General features: G+C 37.0%; 1 protein-coding gene across 3 annotated transcripts in view; it reads right to left on the bottom strand.

Annotated features, from left to right (window-relative positions):
• Positions 1-17,414, bottom strand: part of CFAP20DC (CFAP20 domain containing) — a 256,876-nt gene that overhangs the window by 127,477 nt on the left and 111,985 nt on the right. For all 3 annotated transcript variants that reach the window (XR_010662983.1, XM_065933365.1, XM_065933366.1), the window contains exons 6-7: positions 15,025-15,181; positions 1,893-2,057 (exon numbers count right to left, since the gene is read on the bottom strand). Coding sequence is in view for 2 of the 3 variants with exons in the window: in XM_065933365.1 (XP_065789437.1) it covers positions 1,893-2,057; positions 15,025-15,181 (322 nt within the window). In the remaining variant the exon portion in view is untranslated. The remainder of the gene's footprint in view (positions 1-1,892; positions 2,058-15,024; positions 15,182-17,414) is intronic.

Raw genomic sequence — 17,414 nt, 5'->3', positions numbered from 1 at the left:
ACCCTACTAGTTCCCTCACTCCTCACCATGATTTCTCTCAAGGTTATCACCTTTGTGGGGATAGGTGATCCAGTCACTCATTCAGGGTTCTCAAACCTGGCTGTACGTCACAATGGCTGGAGAAGTTTAAAAAAAAAAAACAACCCAGCCGAAGGCAATTAAATCAACATTTCTGGGGGTGAAGCATAGACATTAGGGGAAAAATTTTTTTTATATCAGTAATTTTTAAAATGTCCCAAGTGATTCTAACATACAGGAAGCTGAGAACTGCTCATCTGAATAACAGATTTCTTGATCTGTAAGTACTATTCACTTGTTTGGTCAATAGCTATGGGTGTCCAATACAGAGGTAGAAAACTGGCAGCCCTGGCATGTTTTGTTTGACTCTAGGAGTGTTTTAAAAAATGTTTAGAGTTTAGACAATATTTTAAAATTGTCAAAGAGAAGGGGACAACAGAAGACGAGATGGTTGGATGGCATCACACACTCAATGGACATGAGTTTGGGCAAACTCCAGGAGATGGTGAAGGACAGGGGAGCCTGGCGTGCTACAGTTCATGGGGTTGCAAAGAGTTGAACAGGACTGAGCGACTTTACAACAAATAGTGTTACAAACACTGGGATACTGAGTTCCTCGTGAAAAAAAAAAATGAAAGATCTGGTGAGACTGTGCCTGTGTTCTTGCAAGGCAAAACATGGCTAGAACTGAACTGCAGCTGTCCCTTCTAGGCTGAGAACGAGAATCCAGTTTGCTCTAGTTCTCACCACTCCCTTACAGCTCATTCACAGAGGCTGAGTATTAACTGCCATGTACTGTATCATTTGTATCAGTAGTTGATATTACTGTTTCAACAGTAGAGAACAGTCTCTTTGAAACACTATCTTACTCTTCTTCCCTCATTGCTCCCCTCCACTCCCAACATGGCTCACTGCAGAAGTAGAAAATGTTTCTGTGGGTCGGATGTCCAGGTATCCGGCTCACTTCACTCATTTCTGTTATTTGACTGGCTACTGTCATATGAGTGTGCAGCACCAGGCCAAATATATGGCACATACTGTGTTAGGTGGTAGGAATATAGAAGAATGATGTACAGTGCTCTTTTTGGAAGAGTCACAATTGATAATGAAAGAATATTAAGTAAAAAGTATTGCAAGGAACAAAAAGCCATCACAAAAGGAGAGCAATGCTTGTTAAGGCAGAAGAGGTGGCATCTGAGTTGGATTTAAGAAGATAAATTGAGTGTTTTTCCAGGCAGAAAGGCAAAGAAGCCATTTTAGGCCAATGAAACAGCAATGTCAAAATAAGAACATATGAAAGCTGCAGAGAGTGGTCAGAAATTAACACATGGGGAACGAGAGAAAGGGTCTGGAGATGAAACTGTGGAGTAAATTTGGAATAAGGGAGACTGACCTTGTGTGAGTCCCTAGGGGCATTTTTTCATTCTGTCTTCTAAGATAGTAGGAAAGGCATTAAAAGTCTTTAATCAAAGAGCACCATGGTTACATTTCTATTTCTATTATCAGAAAGAGAAATCTGACAGTAATGTAAAGATTAACTGGGAGGGTAAGGTTAAGTGACAGTGGGGACCCAAACAATGAAAGTAGAATAGGATCAGATTTGAGAGATGACTTGGAGGTGTAACTGGCAGGGCTTGGACACATATAGGAAGAGAGGAATAACCAAGGATGTTTGACTTAACATATAAAAATCGAGAAGCTATTTTAGTTGCTAAAAAAGAAATTTAAAATGATTTATCACTGACAAGAGCTGATGTCAAAGTGATTTAATATATAATCTCAAGCTATGAAGCATTATTGCCAGGCTGTTCCATCACCCTCTACTTTTTGGCCTTAAAAATAAACAGGCTTAAACTTTGGACTTGAGTACATACCTGATTCTGCTGAACTCAGAGGATGACCCCCAAATTTTATTTCAGTTTGGCGGAGTTTAGTCATGTTTAGCAGCTGTGTGACTTGTGGGACATCTGTTGTTAGTTGACAGCTTCGTGGAATGATGTCTATAGGTTCATCTGTTGGAAAGGGAGCATCATGTCCAGCTGGAAATAACGACAAACATTCATTCTCCAAATGTAAGCAATTTCTGCTGAATGGACATACCTTATAAAGGAAACCAATTACAGTAAAACATTTTACAGTATGACTTTGGATGGGTTACTCACTGTTATACAGTCTTGGTTACTTTATCTGAGCATAAATAATTTTAAGGTTTACTTTCTAGGACTGTAGAGGATTAAATGAGAAAGAGTATCAACATACAGAACAGATTCAGAGACTTCTGCAATGGATGAGAGCACTGACTGGAAATATTTTATATATATATATTTTAATACTAGAGTAGGACTCTGAAGAACCAGCTGAGTATGCTCAACAAAGGTTTCTGGGATTACATTGCCTCCTTTATAGAAGGTCACTAAGTACAATGACATTATTGAGTAACCACCTAGAGTCATTATATGAGTCATTTATTTAACTTTTCATTTTGAAATAAATTTAGACTTACAGAAAAGTTACAAAAATAGTACAGAGTTCCAATATACCCTTTGCCCAGCTTTCCCTAATGTTAACATCCAATCTTCAAATACTTTCAAAGAAAAAAGTAGTTTAATTAGTGTAGTATTTTTATTATTATAGCTTGTATTTTAGTTGATGTTAACATTCCAAACAGCAGTTTTACTATGTGCATCAAAAGCCTTAAAAATGTCCATGATATTTCACTCAGTAATTTCATTTATGAATCTATTCTACACTTAAAAAATCAGAAACTCAGATGAAGGTCAATATAAGTGTTTATAATTTCTGAAACAACTTGAATTTCCAGTTAAGAGTTTATAAGACACTGTATTTGCGAAGATGGGAAAGGTTCCAGATAAGATGTTAAATGAACATAATATATCCTAATCTCAGCTGTAGAAAATTGTTCAATGAAACATATGGATAGGAAAAGGACTAGAAGGAAATATACCAAAATGAAAAATAAATTTCCTTGATTAGTCTAAGCATAGTTTTTATTTCTTCATAATAATTTAATTCTTAGTAGGAAAAAATTTCTACTTTTAGAATCTAGTGGAAAAAATTTGGTTTGTGCATATGTGAATATGAATAGTAAGAAAAATTCGACCAAATTCATCCCTCAAAATATCCTTCTGTAAGTATAAACTCTAACCATGTTTATAAAGGCAAATGATGCTAGGTTTTTGTGCAGCCAAGCTGTGGCCATTCCCTAATTAGATTTTAATGTCCTAATCTTGAAAAGGAAAATGAATCATTTAACTGAAAACTTAAATGCTCATGAGCAATGTAATGGTTTCCAAGTGTCCTAATGGTCCAGTCATTACAAATGCCACTGAGCTTACAAATCTTAGTTTTCAGGTATTCTTTGTCCATTCATTTCTTACTTGTCACTGACATTTAGAAAGCCAACGGAATTGAGCAAATGAACTATCAATATAAAAAAAAATTTTTGAAAGTAAGTAAACTAACACTCTCTCTCTCTTTCTCTCTCTCTCTCTCTCTATATATATATATATATATTGACATGTCATTTCAGACTTCTCGAGGTAGAAAAAGATAATTTCCACATCGGTGCCAATATTGGTAAACTGAGATTTTTATATTAATAGAGAAAGAAAATTCAGTAGGCTATTAAGAACCTGAAATAAAATGCTGTATTCTGAACCCTATGAAGAGAAATTAGAGAAACTTTAGCTCATAGGGCTTGTGTGGATGGTACAGGGTACAACACCACACAAAGTTTGAAATGTATCCAAAAGAAAAGCTGAATTTCCAACTAATAAGAGACAAATAGCAAATTCTGGTAACCAAAAACCCACAAGTTTTTATGAAAGATAGAACAAAACAGAGACTATTACAAAACTCCAATCTGAATCTTACATGACTGTGGTTGACATGCAAATCAGATTTCACATTAAAAGGATCAAATTCCCTCTATATCATTTTTCCTTTCTCTATATAGACTCTCTCTTTGGTCTCAGAATTGTCTTACTACTTATTGGATTATTCACTGAGGGAATGAATATTGCGGGCAGTATAAAATAAAACCTTCAATAAAGGGATAAATTAGAGAAAAAACTACTGATGTATTATTTTAAAATAGAGCCTAATCATTAAGTGACTACGGACTGTCAAACTTCCTGAGATTTTGTATGGAAAGTTTCATTTTTGAGAAAGAGGAAAGAAGCTTTAGTCTCACTTTTCTGTGATCCCAAACTATGAAGGTGCTTTAAACCAGGTAGCTGGATGTTCTGATAGACCTAAATAGAACTTAACTCATCTCCCCACCAACCACTCCCCCTTCTCTAGGCTCAATTACTAGGTTATATTATTTTATATTTTTAGCAATTATGGCTTAATTTTTTTTTTCTAGAACTTTATTTATTTTATTTTATTTTAAATTTTTTTATTTTTCAGTGGGTTTTGTCATACATTGTTATGAACCAGCCATAGAGTTACACGTATTCCCCATCCCGATCCCCCCTCCCACCTCCCTCTCCACCCGATTCCTCTGGGTCTTCCCAGCCCACCAGGCCCGAGCACTTGACTCATGCATCCCACCTGGGCTGGTGATCTGTTTCACCATAGATAATATACATGCTGTTCTTTCGAAACATCCCACCCTCGCCTTCTCCCACAGAGTTCAAAAGTCTGTTCTGTACTTCTGTGTCTCTTTTTCTGTTTTGCATATAGGGTTATCGTTACCATCTTTCTAAATTCCATATATATGTGTTAGTATACTGTAATGTTCTTTATCTTTCTGGTTTACTTCAATCTGTATAATGGGCTCCAGTTTCATCCATCTCATTAGAACTGATTCAAATGAATTCTTTTTAACGGCTGAGTAATATTCCATGGTGTATATGTACCACAGCTTCCTTATCCATTCATCTGCTGATGGGCATCTAGGTTGCTTCCATGTCCTGGCTATTATAAACAGTGCTGCGATGAATTATGGCTTAATTTAAAAATAAAGACTAATTCCAAAAATAGTATAGATCCTACACAAAAATTAAATAGTGCTGAACTGTATTACAGGGCATGGTCTACTTGTAGTCGTTCATTTACTCATTTTATCATTCAGTAAATTCCTACTGAGCCTCTACTATGTGCCAGGTACTCATCTAGTGGCAGGGAACATAGTGGTGAGCCAGAGTTGACTCTATGATGGCCTTATTAAAGCTTATACCCAGCAGAGAATATGAAACAAGTTATATTGCAGTTAATTATAATTGTGTTAAATTAAATGCTTTGAAAGAAAAGTTCAAGGTGTTATGAGAGAAGTAATCGGGGAATCCAGCTTCATAGGTTGCTAGGGAAAGTATTCCTGATAAAAGAGACATTTAAGCTGAGTCATAAAGGATAAGCAGAAAGTGGCCTGGTGAAATGGGGGTGGGAGTGATTATTCAGGTAGATGAAACCGCTTTTGAAGACCCTGAAGACAGAAAGACTTTGGTGCATTCTAGGAAGTGAAAGAAAGACAGTTCTGCCACACTGAATAGTGAGAGAATCCCAGTGATTATATTTAGTAAAACACTTGGCTCAAATGGGGTGCTTAATAAATGGTCATGAACAAAAGCCCCTTAATAACAGTCAACCGAGATTAAATGCAGCTGCCCAGTCTTCTGTTTTTCTTCTTCTGTTGTTCTTTATTCAGCTATATCCTGAATAGTACTCCACGCACATTTTATTTGGATATTTTTCTCCCTAGATGGCAAATAACAAATCAAGCGGCAATCAGATACTAAGGGACGGGAGCCTGTCATGTTGTTCTTTCGTACAAGTTCTCTCTCCAGGGCAGGGGCTTTGTACAGAAACATGCAGACTGCTTAGTTAATGTTTGAAATATGGTGCAATAGAATTTGAGCTACTTTTGCTAACACATCTGAAAGAACATTAACATCTGAAAGGCTAGAATGGTCAGCTCAAAAAGGCAAAATGGTATGTGAATAAGGCTCTGAGAAAGCTGACAAATTTGCTCATACAGCATCCAGACACAACCAGATGGTAGATTTTTTTTGGACACCTTTGCTCCCAGTAAGAGACAGTGTATTATTGCGATGTTTGAGTGACTTTATAACCCTGTTCTCCTTTCTTTGGACATAAAGTCCTCATAAAATGAACCATTCTGTGGTGTTTAATACCCTTGATGAGGATCTTAGCTAGCTTCAAAAATTAAGTCATCAATTTTAACACATATATAAAGCACTTTATGCATTAAGAATAATCATCCCCATTTTATTGGGGGGGGGGGAATGCCTTACAAAATAATTAGATTTATAGATCTGTTTCCACTACGGATACTCATAATTCATTGTAGTTTAAATAAGAACCAATTCTGTAATAATTCACTGATTCTGGATTCAACTTTATCCATCTTACTTACTTGTAGTGCCTAGTACAGTGCCTTACTTATATCAAATCTCACTTCTCTGAAACATCACTGAGAGTGAAGCAGAAAACACAAAAGTTTCTCACTGCCAAAATATTTGTTTTTGTTTGGGCTGCTATAACAGAATATTGTAAATTGTGTGGAAATGTGTAGAAATAACAAATTTATTTCTCATAGTTCTAGGGGCTGAGAAGCTTAAGACCAAGACACTAGCAGATCTGAGGTCTGATGAACATCCTATCCCTGGTTCAGAGATGGCTGTCTTCCTTCTGAAACCGCACATGGTGGGAAGGGAGAGGGAGCGTTCTGGGATCTCTTCCTGGGTGCATGTGTTAGTCGCTCAGTTGTGTCCGATTTTTTGCAAACCCATGGACTGTAGGCTCCTCTGTCCATGGAATTCTCCAGGCAAAAATACTGGAGTGGGTAGCCATTTCCTTCTCCAGGGGAACTTTCTGACCCAGTGATCGAACCCAAGGCTCCTGCATTGCAGGCAGATTCTTTTACCATCTGAGCTACCAGGCAAACCCTGGATATCTTATTAGAGAAGATATAAATTTTAGGGGGACACATTTAATCTAATTAATTTAACAATATTGGTATAAAGTTGATTCATTTTTTAATTCATTCATCTACCATATAACTATCAGATCTGTCCCTGGGCCTGATATGGATTCAAATCCTTGCTTTATGGAGTTTACTGTATTAATGCAGAAAGATTTTAAGACGCTGTATATCATAGCAGTTAACAGCACAGGCTCTGGAGCAAGGCAGCCTGGGCTCATGTTCTGGCTATGCCAAGTGCTTGTGTGCTCCTGGCATTGTAATTACCTAGCTCTGTCCTGTTCTCCGTATCTGTGAAACATGGATGTGAAAATAACACTTCCCTTACAGGGTTACTGCAGTGATTAAATTAGTTAATGTATGAAAGGATAAGAATACTAACTAGTACATAGCAAGTCTATATAAACGTTTATTATTAGTAATAGCAAATACTTAAGAAAATTATTTCAATGGTGAAGACACCACTGCATCCTGGTATGTGTGTTTTTGTTTTGAATAATAAAAGGTTTTGATGTTTAAAGGAACTATGCAAAATCTTCACTATCCTGAATGAATCATTCCATTATGGTTTTTAATTAAGAAGAAATTAATTTTAATAAAATTAATCATTTTATAGTAAAAGATTCAGTGGCATTTAGTACATTCACAATGAACTTACCCATTAACCCATATCTCCCCATTCTCTCTGGTCCCCAGTCCCTGGCAGCCACAAATCTACAGTCTGTCCCTATGGATTTATCTAATATGGATATTTCATGTGAATGGAATCATATAGTATGTGGCCTTTTGTGTCTGTGTAAATAGTACTTAACAATTTTTGTCAATCCACTCATCCAGAGATGGACATGTGGGCTGTTTCCACATTTTGGCTATTGGGGATAATGCTGTTACAAACATGCATGCACATGTATCTGTTTTTTGTTTGGGGAAGTATATACTTCAGAGTGGAATTGCAGGGTCATGTGGTATTGCTGTGTTTAAGATTTTAAGGAACTGCCAAAATGTCTTCCACAACGAGAGAACAGTTTTGGTTTCCTATCAGCAGTGCTTGAAGATTGCAATTTCCCTCCACATTTGCTAACACTTATCTTCTATTAAAAAAATTACAGCCATCCTAGTAGGTATAAAGTGGTTTAAATTTTTATTTCCCTCATGAACAATGATGTTTAGCATCTTAGGTTTGTTGGCTCACATTTGTTTCATCTTCTTTTGTGTAACTTCTTTGGAGATATATTTAAGACTTCTGACCATTTTAAAAAATTGGGTTGTCATTTTGTTTTTGTGTTATGTATTTCAGATTCTAGAATATATCAGAATATATATGCATACTTTATTTACAAAACAGAATATATATTCTATCAGATATGTGTTACAAATATCTTCTCCCATTCTGTAGGCCATCTTTTCATGTCTTCACTTGATCTTAGTTAAAAGGTCAAGAAGTGATTTTTCACTTTCTTGATAATGTCATCTGATACACAGTTTTTAATTTTGATAAAGTATAGTTCATCTACGTTCAATATTTTGTTACTATGGTTTTGGTAACATATCTAACTGCCAAATTTAAGGTCATGAAGATTTATCTCTATTCTTTTTCTAAGACTTTAATGGTTTTACCTCTTATATTTAGGTAACTGATCCACTTTGAATCAATTTTTATAAATTGGGTGAGGTAGGGTTCCCCATTTGTTGAAGACACTATTCTCTCCCCATTGAATGCTCTCGGTGTCCCTGCCAAAATCTGATGTATGCCTTTATTTCTGGATTTAACTCTGTTTCATTGGTCTATATGTCAGTCCTTTGATTTTTGTAACTTTGAGACAAGTTTTGAAATTGAGAAGTGTGACTCCTTCAACTTTGTCCTTTTTTTTCAAGAATTTTTTGGATATTCAGTCCTCTTGCAATACCATATGAATTTGAGGATTGTTTTTTCCATTTCTGCAAAAAGGCCACTGATATTTCAAGAGAGACAGAATTTATTCTCTAGATCTTTTGGCATGATATTGAAAATTTTAACAATATCATGTCTTCCAATTCATGAATGGTGACTTGCTGTGTTGATGTCTGTATTACAGTAAGTGATGAATGTCCCTTTGTCTTTCTTACTGAAGGATGGGTCATTGCCTTCTGCAAAAACAGATTAGTCGGTCATAGCATTGAGACTTTTATCCAAGGAAATTTTTGTGTGTGTTTCTTACATTTAGGGATGTCTTTCCATTTAGGTAGGTCTTTCTTAAACTCTTTTAGCAATGTTTTATACTTTTCAGTGTACAAGTCTTTACATCCTGGATTAAATTTATTCTGAGGTACTTAATTATTTGGATGGTACTGTAAATGAAATTGTTGTCCTTAGAGGTTCTGAGAAATAATATTTTATTATAAACAGTATTTATAACATTTAATTACAAAATATAATAAATATCTTAAAATAATTCTGAGCCTTGATACAGGGACACTGGTGACTGATTCTTGTGGGGTCTTCTACTGGCTGTCAGGCACCTCACCCATTTTACTTTCCCTGGGGTGGTTTGCTAGGCAAGGGCATTGTGAGCTCAGCTCCTCTCTGGGAAGGAGTGGAAATGTAGCCTTAAATTGACAAGATTTGGGTATGATGTACATTCACCTCATCTGCAGGTGAGGAGAGAAGTGGGAAAAAACTCAACAATGTTAATTATTAAAAACACTAAATCACTTTACTCATTGTGGACGGTAAACTTGGGCAGCGCTGATGAAATGGCAGTCAGAGGACTGGTGTTGAGTTCCACCTTCTGCAGCCTCAGCACAAGATGCCTCATTTCCATGGACCTACTTTTCCTTATGTGTATAACTAAGACACTGAATTAGATGATCTTTAGGACCTTTTCCTGATCAATGAGTCTATGAAGACATCAGTACTTCTAATTTTTTTCTGTCACCTTTGAAGGGATAATTTTCTTCAGATTGTTAGACACCCAATAAAGGTTTACTGTATAGAGATAGTGAATGAATAATTGGAACAGTTAGCTAGCCCTTACTTTAATAATTCATCAAGCATTTATGACACATTACTGGTGCCAGGTCATGTGCTAGAAATACAAATGTGGAAATTTAGCCCTCAAAGGGCCCCTAGTCTTAAATCATAGTTTAGTTCTTCTCTTCTTGCATTACTGAACACTGAACATACACTCCCCAGTTCTGAGATTTCAGGAAGAACAATGAACTGGGGAGACTGGGGAAACAGGAGACCTGTAAAACTGACTGGCAGCATAAATTCATGATGAATGGATCATCACTTGTTCTTTTCTCTCTTCTGCCTTTCTCTGATCTATCTACACATATATTGTGTTTTTTAAAAAAAATGCAAAATGATACAAGTTAATAATTCAGTCATGCAAATGTTAGTCCATGTTCCCTTGGGGATCATAAAAGTAATAAACGAAATTGAATCATCATGCTTTACTACTTGTCCAGCATAAGTCATTCTGCTGGACAACCAAGAAACTGGTTAACTGCTGTTTTAGGGTCCTAATAACTCATTTTCTATTATATCCCACTGTGTAACAGAGAACAGCAACAGAATTAGGCAACATATCCTAGCATGGGTGAGTCTGAGAGGTCCTAGAGTAAAATAGTAGTAGTTTAAACGAGCCAAGGATAACACAGGACTGAGCTTAAGCATGCATTTAATATGATATTTTAAAACTGAACCTGAGAATGGAATGTAAGAAACACACACAAAAATTTCCTTGGATAAAAGTCTCAATGCTATGACCGACTAATCTGTTTTTGCAGAAGGCAATGACCCATCCTTCAGTAAGAAAGACAAAGGGACATTCATCACTTACTGTAATACAGACATCAACACAGCAAGTCACCAAATTCTTGAATTCTTATTACATGACATCTCTTGTATATTTCCTTTTAAAATCACCCCTTTTCCATCCTTCCATGAAAGGCACTGCACTAAAGAAATTGTGCTGTGTTTTAGTCGTTCAGTAATGTCCGACTCTTTGCAACCCCATGGACTGTAGCCTGCCAGGCTCCTCTATCCATGGGGATTCTCCAGGAAAGAATACTGGAGTAGGTTCCATTCCCTTCTCCAAGGTATCTTCCCAACCCAGGGATCAAATCCAGGTCTCCCCATTGCAACAGTAATTAGGGCAATGAAACTATTCTGTATGATACTGTAATGGTGGATACATGTCATCAGTCATTTATCAAAACCCACAGAATATATTAGGTTGGCCAAAAAGATTGTTTGGGGTTTTTCATAACATGTTAATTTTACTATTTTTGGAACAATATATTTTAGTTTTTTGTCTTTTAAGTTTCATGCTTACTTTATAAGTGACTGACCCTCTACCTTTATTATATATTTACCCTTTTGAGTGAGATATTTTTGGGGGGCTTCCCTGGTAGCTCAGTTGTAAAAGAATCCACTGGTTAATGCAGGAAATGCAGTTTGATTCTTGGGTCAGGAAGATCCCATGGAGAAGGAAATGGTAACCCACTTCAGTATTCTTGCCTGGGAAATTCCATGGACAGAGGAGCCTGGCAGGATACAGTCCACGGAGTCTCAAAGAGTTGGACGTGACTTAACAACTGTACAACAACAATGGCGAGGTTCTTACTTTCATGTGTTTCTTTTTTAAAAATTTATTACTAATTAGTGCTATTTCTTTTCAGCTTAAAGAAGCCTCTTCATTATTTCTTTCAGGGTTGGTTTAGTGTTGATGAATTCCTTTAACTTCTGTTTATCTGGGAAACTCTTGATTTCTTCAATTCTGAATAATAACCTTGTTAATAATTCTTGGTTGACTTTCTTCCTTTTAGCACTTTGAATACGTTAAGCCACTCTCTTCTGGGCTGCACTGCTGCTGCTGCTAAGTCACATCAGTCGTGTCCGACTCTGTGTGACCCCATAGATGGCAGCCCACCAGACTCCCCGGCCCCTGGGATTCTCCAAGCAAGAACACTGGAGTGGGTTGCCAGGCCTGCACAGTTTATGCTAAAAAATCTAATAGCTTTGTGGGTTTTAGTATGTAACAAGTATTTTATTTTCTCTTGCTACTTTTAGAATTTTCTCTCATCCTTAATTTTTATCACTTTAGTTATAATGAAGGGTGTGTGTGGCTCTTTGGTTTCAACTTATTTGGAACTCTATACTTCCTAGATCTGGATGTCTATTTCCTTTCCCATATTATGGAAATTTTCAGCCACTACTTCCTCAAATAATTTTTTTGCCCCTCTCTCCTCTTGTGGGACTCTGTAATGGGAATGCTATTTCACTTGATGCTGTTCCAAAGGTCCCTTAAGGTATCTTCACCACTTAAAATCTTTGTCATTTTGCTAGTCTGTCTGGTTGACTTTCACTGCTTTGTCTTAGCTTCTTGATTCTTTCTGCTGCCTCATCCAATCTGTTGCTGAACTCCTCTAGTGTATTTTTTAGTTCAGTTATTACTTTTCTTTGGTATTTTCTTCTATTTTCTATCTCACTGTTGAAGTTCTCACTCTGTTCAACCAGTATTCTTCCACATTTAATGAGCAACTTTATGATCATCATTGAACTCTGCCAGGAGACCGCTTATCTCTGTTTTTTTAAATTTCTTTTTCTGAGGTTTTCTCTTATTCTTTCATTTGGAACATATTCCTTTGTCTCCTTATTTTGCTTAATTCTGTTTGTTTCTATGTATTAGGTAAATCAGCTGTCTCTCCCATTCTTGAAGGAGTGGCCTTATTTAAGACATGTCCTGTGGGGCTCAGAAGCATAAACTTGCTTTCCAACAGGGCCAAGAATTCAAGGGTTTGCCCAACTATTTGGGCTGTGTGTGCCTTCCAGTTTTGGCAAGGCTGTGGCTGTGGGTGGGGCTGGTCCCCAGACTGGAAGCAGCGCCCAGTCAAAACACAGCCCTAAGGCTGAGGTTCCGAGCACTGGCGTAATAGGTGAGAGACAGAATTCCAAAATGGTGCTTGACAGTTCTAATATTACAAAGTAGCCTGAGATTGCAAAAAGGTCCATTGCTAGAGTTTCAAACCTGGGAGATTATTCCAACTGCTTTCTGACTCTCCAGCATATGTTTCAAGGTTAGTAAGTAGGACCCCTTCACCTATGATCCAGGCACTTTTCGACTGGTGTTTGTGTCCTGTGGGTCAACTGGTTTTGGGGTCTAGTAGGTCTGCAGGAAGCTCTTTAAGAATGGACTTCTCATCCCTGCAATTCTATAGTTTTCCTGGACATACTCCCCACTGGTTTTCTTTTTTTCTCCCCACTGGTTTTCAAAGTCAGTTACTTTAGGGGCTCATCTCTCCTGTACAGGACCTAGGGGCTGGGTTCCTGGCATGGAGCTCAGATATCCTGCTCCTCAGGGGAAAGGTCCATAGCTCTGTGACCTTTCCCATTTGTACACTGCTGTGGCTGGGGTGTGGTTCTTTTCCCCTGGGGGGAGACTTTATCTCTGCCTCTCATACCTTTGTGGCTTCCCTTGTGGCTCAGCTGGTAAAGAATCCACCTGCAATGGGGGAGACCTGGGTTTGATCCCTGGGTTGGGAAGATTCCCTAGAGAAGGGAAAGGCTACCCACTCTGTATTCTGGCCTGGAGAATTCCATGGACTATACAGACCATGGGGTCATAAAGAGCTGGACTCGACTGAGCAACTTTCACTTTTCACTCACTCATAGCTTTGATGCTGTTTAAATCCTTTTTTGTGGAGACACTATTCATCCAATTTGAAGGTCCTTTTCCAAGAAATTCATTCCAAATGCAGCTGTAGATTTCTTGTGTCCAGGGGAGGAGGTGAGTGCAGGGTCTTCCTATGTCTTTGTATTGAACCCTCTCCTAAGGACAGTCAGTTCTTCATCTCCCCTGAGGTTCTATGCTATGAATCTTACGGTAAATCTCCCTGTAAAACTAAAAGCGTCAGCCTTTTCTGCTCTTTCAAGTCAGTTGTCACATCTCAATCTGACAAGATTTATGAACATCTTTTATGTTTTGTTGTCTCCTCTTCACTCTGGTGGGTTTATACCATTTTTATTCCCATGTTATAATTTTATTGCAGCTTTAGAAGGAATCAGAGACAAAAACATGTATTTAATCTGTCAAGTTTTGATTCACTTTTTCCTTACATTTATTAAAAATTTCAATTAGGTTATCATTTATCTCTTATGATCTAATATGGAATTCACCTAAATTTATCAATATTTCTATAAACTTTGAAGTTTCTTATTAACTGAGTGCTATTTTTTTTTTTTTAATGAAATCTTTCACTTTCTTGTGTAGCCTTTAAGTGGTATACAAGATGACTAGCCATACTTCCTGGCTTTTGATCTCTTTGGGGAGCTGTAAATGCATTGCTGTGTTTTATTACGAAGTGAATTTATAGGCACAGTGACCTGTTCCACAGACATTCATCCAGATGCAACACAAATCTAAAGTCTACATATAAACTTCTAAGAAATCACCTTTGCTATCTAATGTGCAGTCCTATTTCCTGGGCTTCTAGGAGAATTGATTTTGTTAAAAATAATCCCAGATGAAAATAAAAAGAAGCAATAGTAGTCCCTCAATATTTTAGTTGTTTAAGATATCTTAGCAGGAGAGTTTGTGCTGCCTTATGAATTCTAGATGGCTCTGTTCCCTGCAGAGTATAGTTATTAATGAGTAATTACTGTATATATATTTCCAGTCTCTTTAAAAATCATGAGGAATATCTCAGCCATCCTTCTATCTTACCATGATCATTAGAAAATTATTATTATTATTTAAGTCAAGATGAATAAGCTCTAGAGACCAGCTGTATAACACTGTAACTAAAGTCAAAATAACTAACTAGTTAAAATAACTAACTAGTCAAAATAACTAACTAACACTGTAACTATAGTCAAAATAACTAACATTTATTAACAATAAAATTTGTTAAGATAGACCTCATGTTAAATGTCCTTTCTACAATTAAATAAAGATAAATTAAAAAAAAGAAAAACTACTCTTACTTTCCAAAGGCATGTCTATCTTTTTTAAAAACTGGAGAACTAAAAAATCTTGATAGTAGTTTGAACATACCATCTTTATCAGCAGTGTCTTGAGGCTTGTATTTTAAAGTGAAGATCTTTCGTAGCTTACAATTCGCTGAGACAGTAATTCCATCTAGTGACTGGAAAACTGCTCCTTTGAATATTTCATTGGTAAATGCCACCAAGTCAATGCATAGATTGCACCACTAAAATTAAAAAGGGAAAGAGGAGTAAGTACTTTTTACAGTCACATAAATGAAGAAGCCATCTTTAGGTGGAAAGTTCAGCGAGTTAAGGCAATCAACTGGGTCAACCAGGCCCTAACCCATTTTTTCCCTTTAGGTAAATCTATCTGTTTCGGCTTCAATTTTCTTAAAAACTATCTTGATTCTTCCAAAGAAATCATCATAATATGAACTACACATTGGTCACCTGGCTACAGAATTCCTATCATGAGTCAAGGCTTTGACAACTTAAGAGAAATAACCCTAGATCTGTAGGCAGTTAACTGTAGATGGGTTAGACCACTTAAATTTTGAAAATCAGAGATAAGTAGCCAATTGTTCCTTCAAGAGGACTAATTTGATCACAATTAGCCACTTATATTTGGTTTTAAAAAAAGCAAAGATGAAATTGAAATTGGAAGCTGGGTCTAAAGTGTGGCCAGTGCTGTCTACTTACCAATTAACCTATTGTACAGAAATAGATTCTTCTAAAGAATCTGTAATTATGCCTTGTATTTGCCAGTTTTTAAAGTACTCTTGCAGGGCCTAATTTCTGTCCATTAAACAATTAGAACCCTCAATACTTCAGCAGATGAATTCTCTAAATGGTCTTACTGAGTTAAAGAAAAAGAGAAAATAATCATTTAGTAAAAAATTAAGACATTTAAAACTGCAGGACAAAAGCAGAAAAGAGCATTTTTGAAGTTAAAGGAAAAGCAGTATTTAAAATTGTCTGTGCTTATAATAGGCTCTTTCATTATTTGCTTAGAAGCACATTTTATATGAGGTTTATTTTATTAATCTATCAAAATCAAGAGATATATTAATTGACAAAGGAAATATAATGTCATTTTAAAAGTCAAATTCCATTTAAGAGTCTTGGTTTTAATATGGATGAGAATCTGAGTTTGTTTCCACAGTACAAGAGTAAAAAAGTGCAGTAAAATATTGATTAAATACGGAAAATTATTTTCTTTGCAGATGTCTCAACAGTAACATTGTATTTCCAGGTGATGGGACTGTTTTGATCTTTTTTGGGGGAAAGTAGCCTGGTGTAATGAACCATAGGAGGTAGGACTGAGTGTGATATAACAAGGAGGCTGGCCTAACCAGCAGGAGGCACTCTGTTGGGAGGTGTGGGAAGTAATGTGGGACAGGGCATTGAGGCCAAGTTGTGGAGTTGTTGGAAGATCAAGAAGAGAAATGTGGACCACAGAGGGTCAAGTGTCATTGTGGTTCTTGAAGGAGAATGTAAGAAAAGTAGAGTAAGTGGGGAAGTCTGAATTAACCTCAGTGAAGGAATACTTGGGGTGGTAGAGGGGTACTGAGGGAGAAGGCTGAGGTAAAATACAGACAGGCAGACCAGTTAGTCTCTATCAGCCATTTAAGCATGAAGTGCTAGCTAGCTTAGGAAGTGAAATGCACGGGACAAATTCAGTATGCACGCCATACGGCAAAACACTATGGCTTGGTAAAAGCAGGCTATATGGAAGTTTTGGGGTTTTCAGCTATCTAACAATAATTATTAATATTATTATACAAGTATTATTATTGCAGAAACCAGTAATTGAGAAACCAAGCACCACACTCAAAGAGGTGGAGAACTCAGGTTTATTATACCAGCAGGCCCAGAGGCGTTAACACTCTAAGCTCTGAGCCCTGAACAAAGGGGTTACAGAGTTTTTATAGACCTACTCTAGTGGGCAACACTAGCTGCTAATAGGCTGGTTTAAGGAACAGTGATCAAGACGGGGAGGGGGATGCCTGACCTTTACATGGACAGGCATGATTAAGCAAGTTTGCAGGGGCTGGGCGATTGCAAAGGGCAGGACAAGGGTGAGTGAGATAAGTTCCAGATCGTAGTATTTTAAGTCCCCACTTTCTGAGACTATGTGATCTAAGGGATCCAGACTTTGCAAGGAGCAAGCTGAGTTACAAAGGCAGAAGGAGCAGGAGGTTATGTAAAATTTTAACTTTTCCTCTTCATTATGACTGTTGTTACAAATTCTGGTCCTATTCCTTAAAAATTTAACATTATGCCCCAATTTCAATCTTTCAGCTAGTTTGTCCCATTAGTAATCACATTTATCCATTCTTTCTCATAGGTTGTTGTTGTTTAGTCACTAAATTGTGTCTGACTCTTTTGTGACCCCATGGACTGTAGCCTGCCAGGTTCCTCTGTCCATGGGATTCTCCAGGCAAGAATACTGGAGTG

The sequence above is a fragment of the Muntiacus reevesi genome, chromosome 4 (assembly GCF_963930625.1).
Source record: "Muntiacus reevesi chromosome 4, mMunRee1.1, whole genome shotgun sequence".
NCBI classification, from domain to species: domain Eukaryota; kingdom Metazoa; phylum Chordata; class Mammalia; order Artiodactyla; family Cervidae; genus Muntiacus; species Muntiacus reevesi.
The sequence above is the reverse complement of the archived record's forward strand: the minus strand, read 5'-3'. Positions and strand labels throughout refer to the sequence as shown.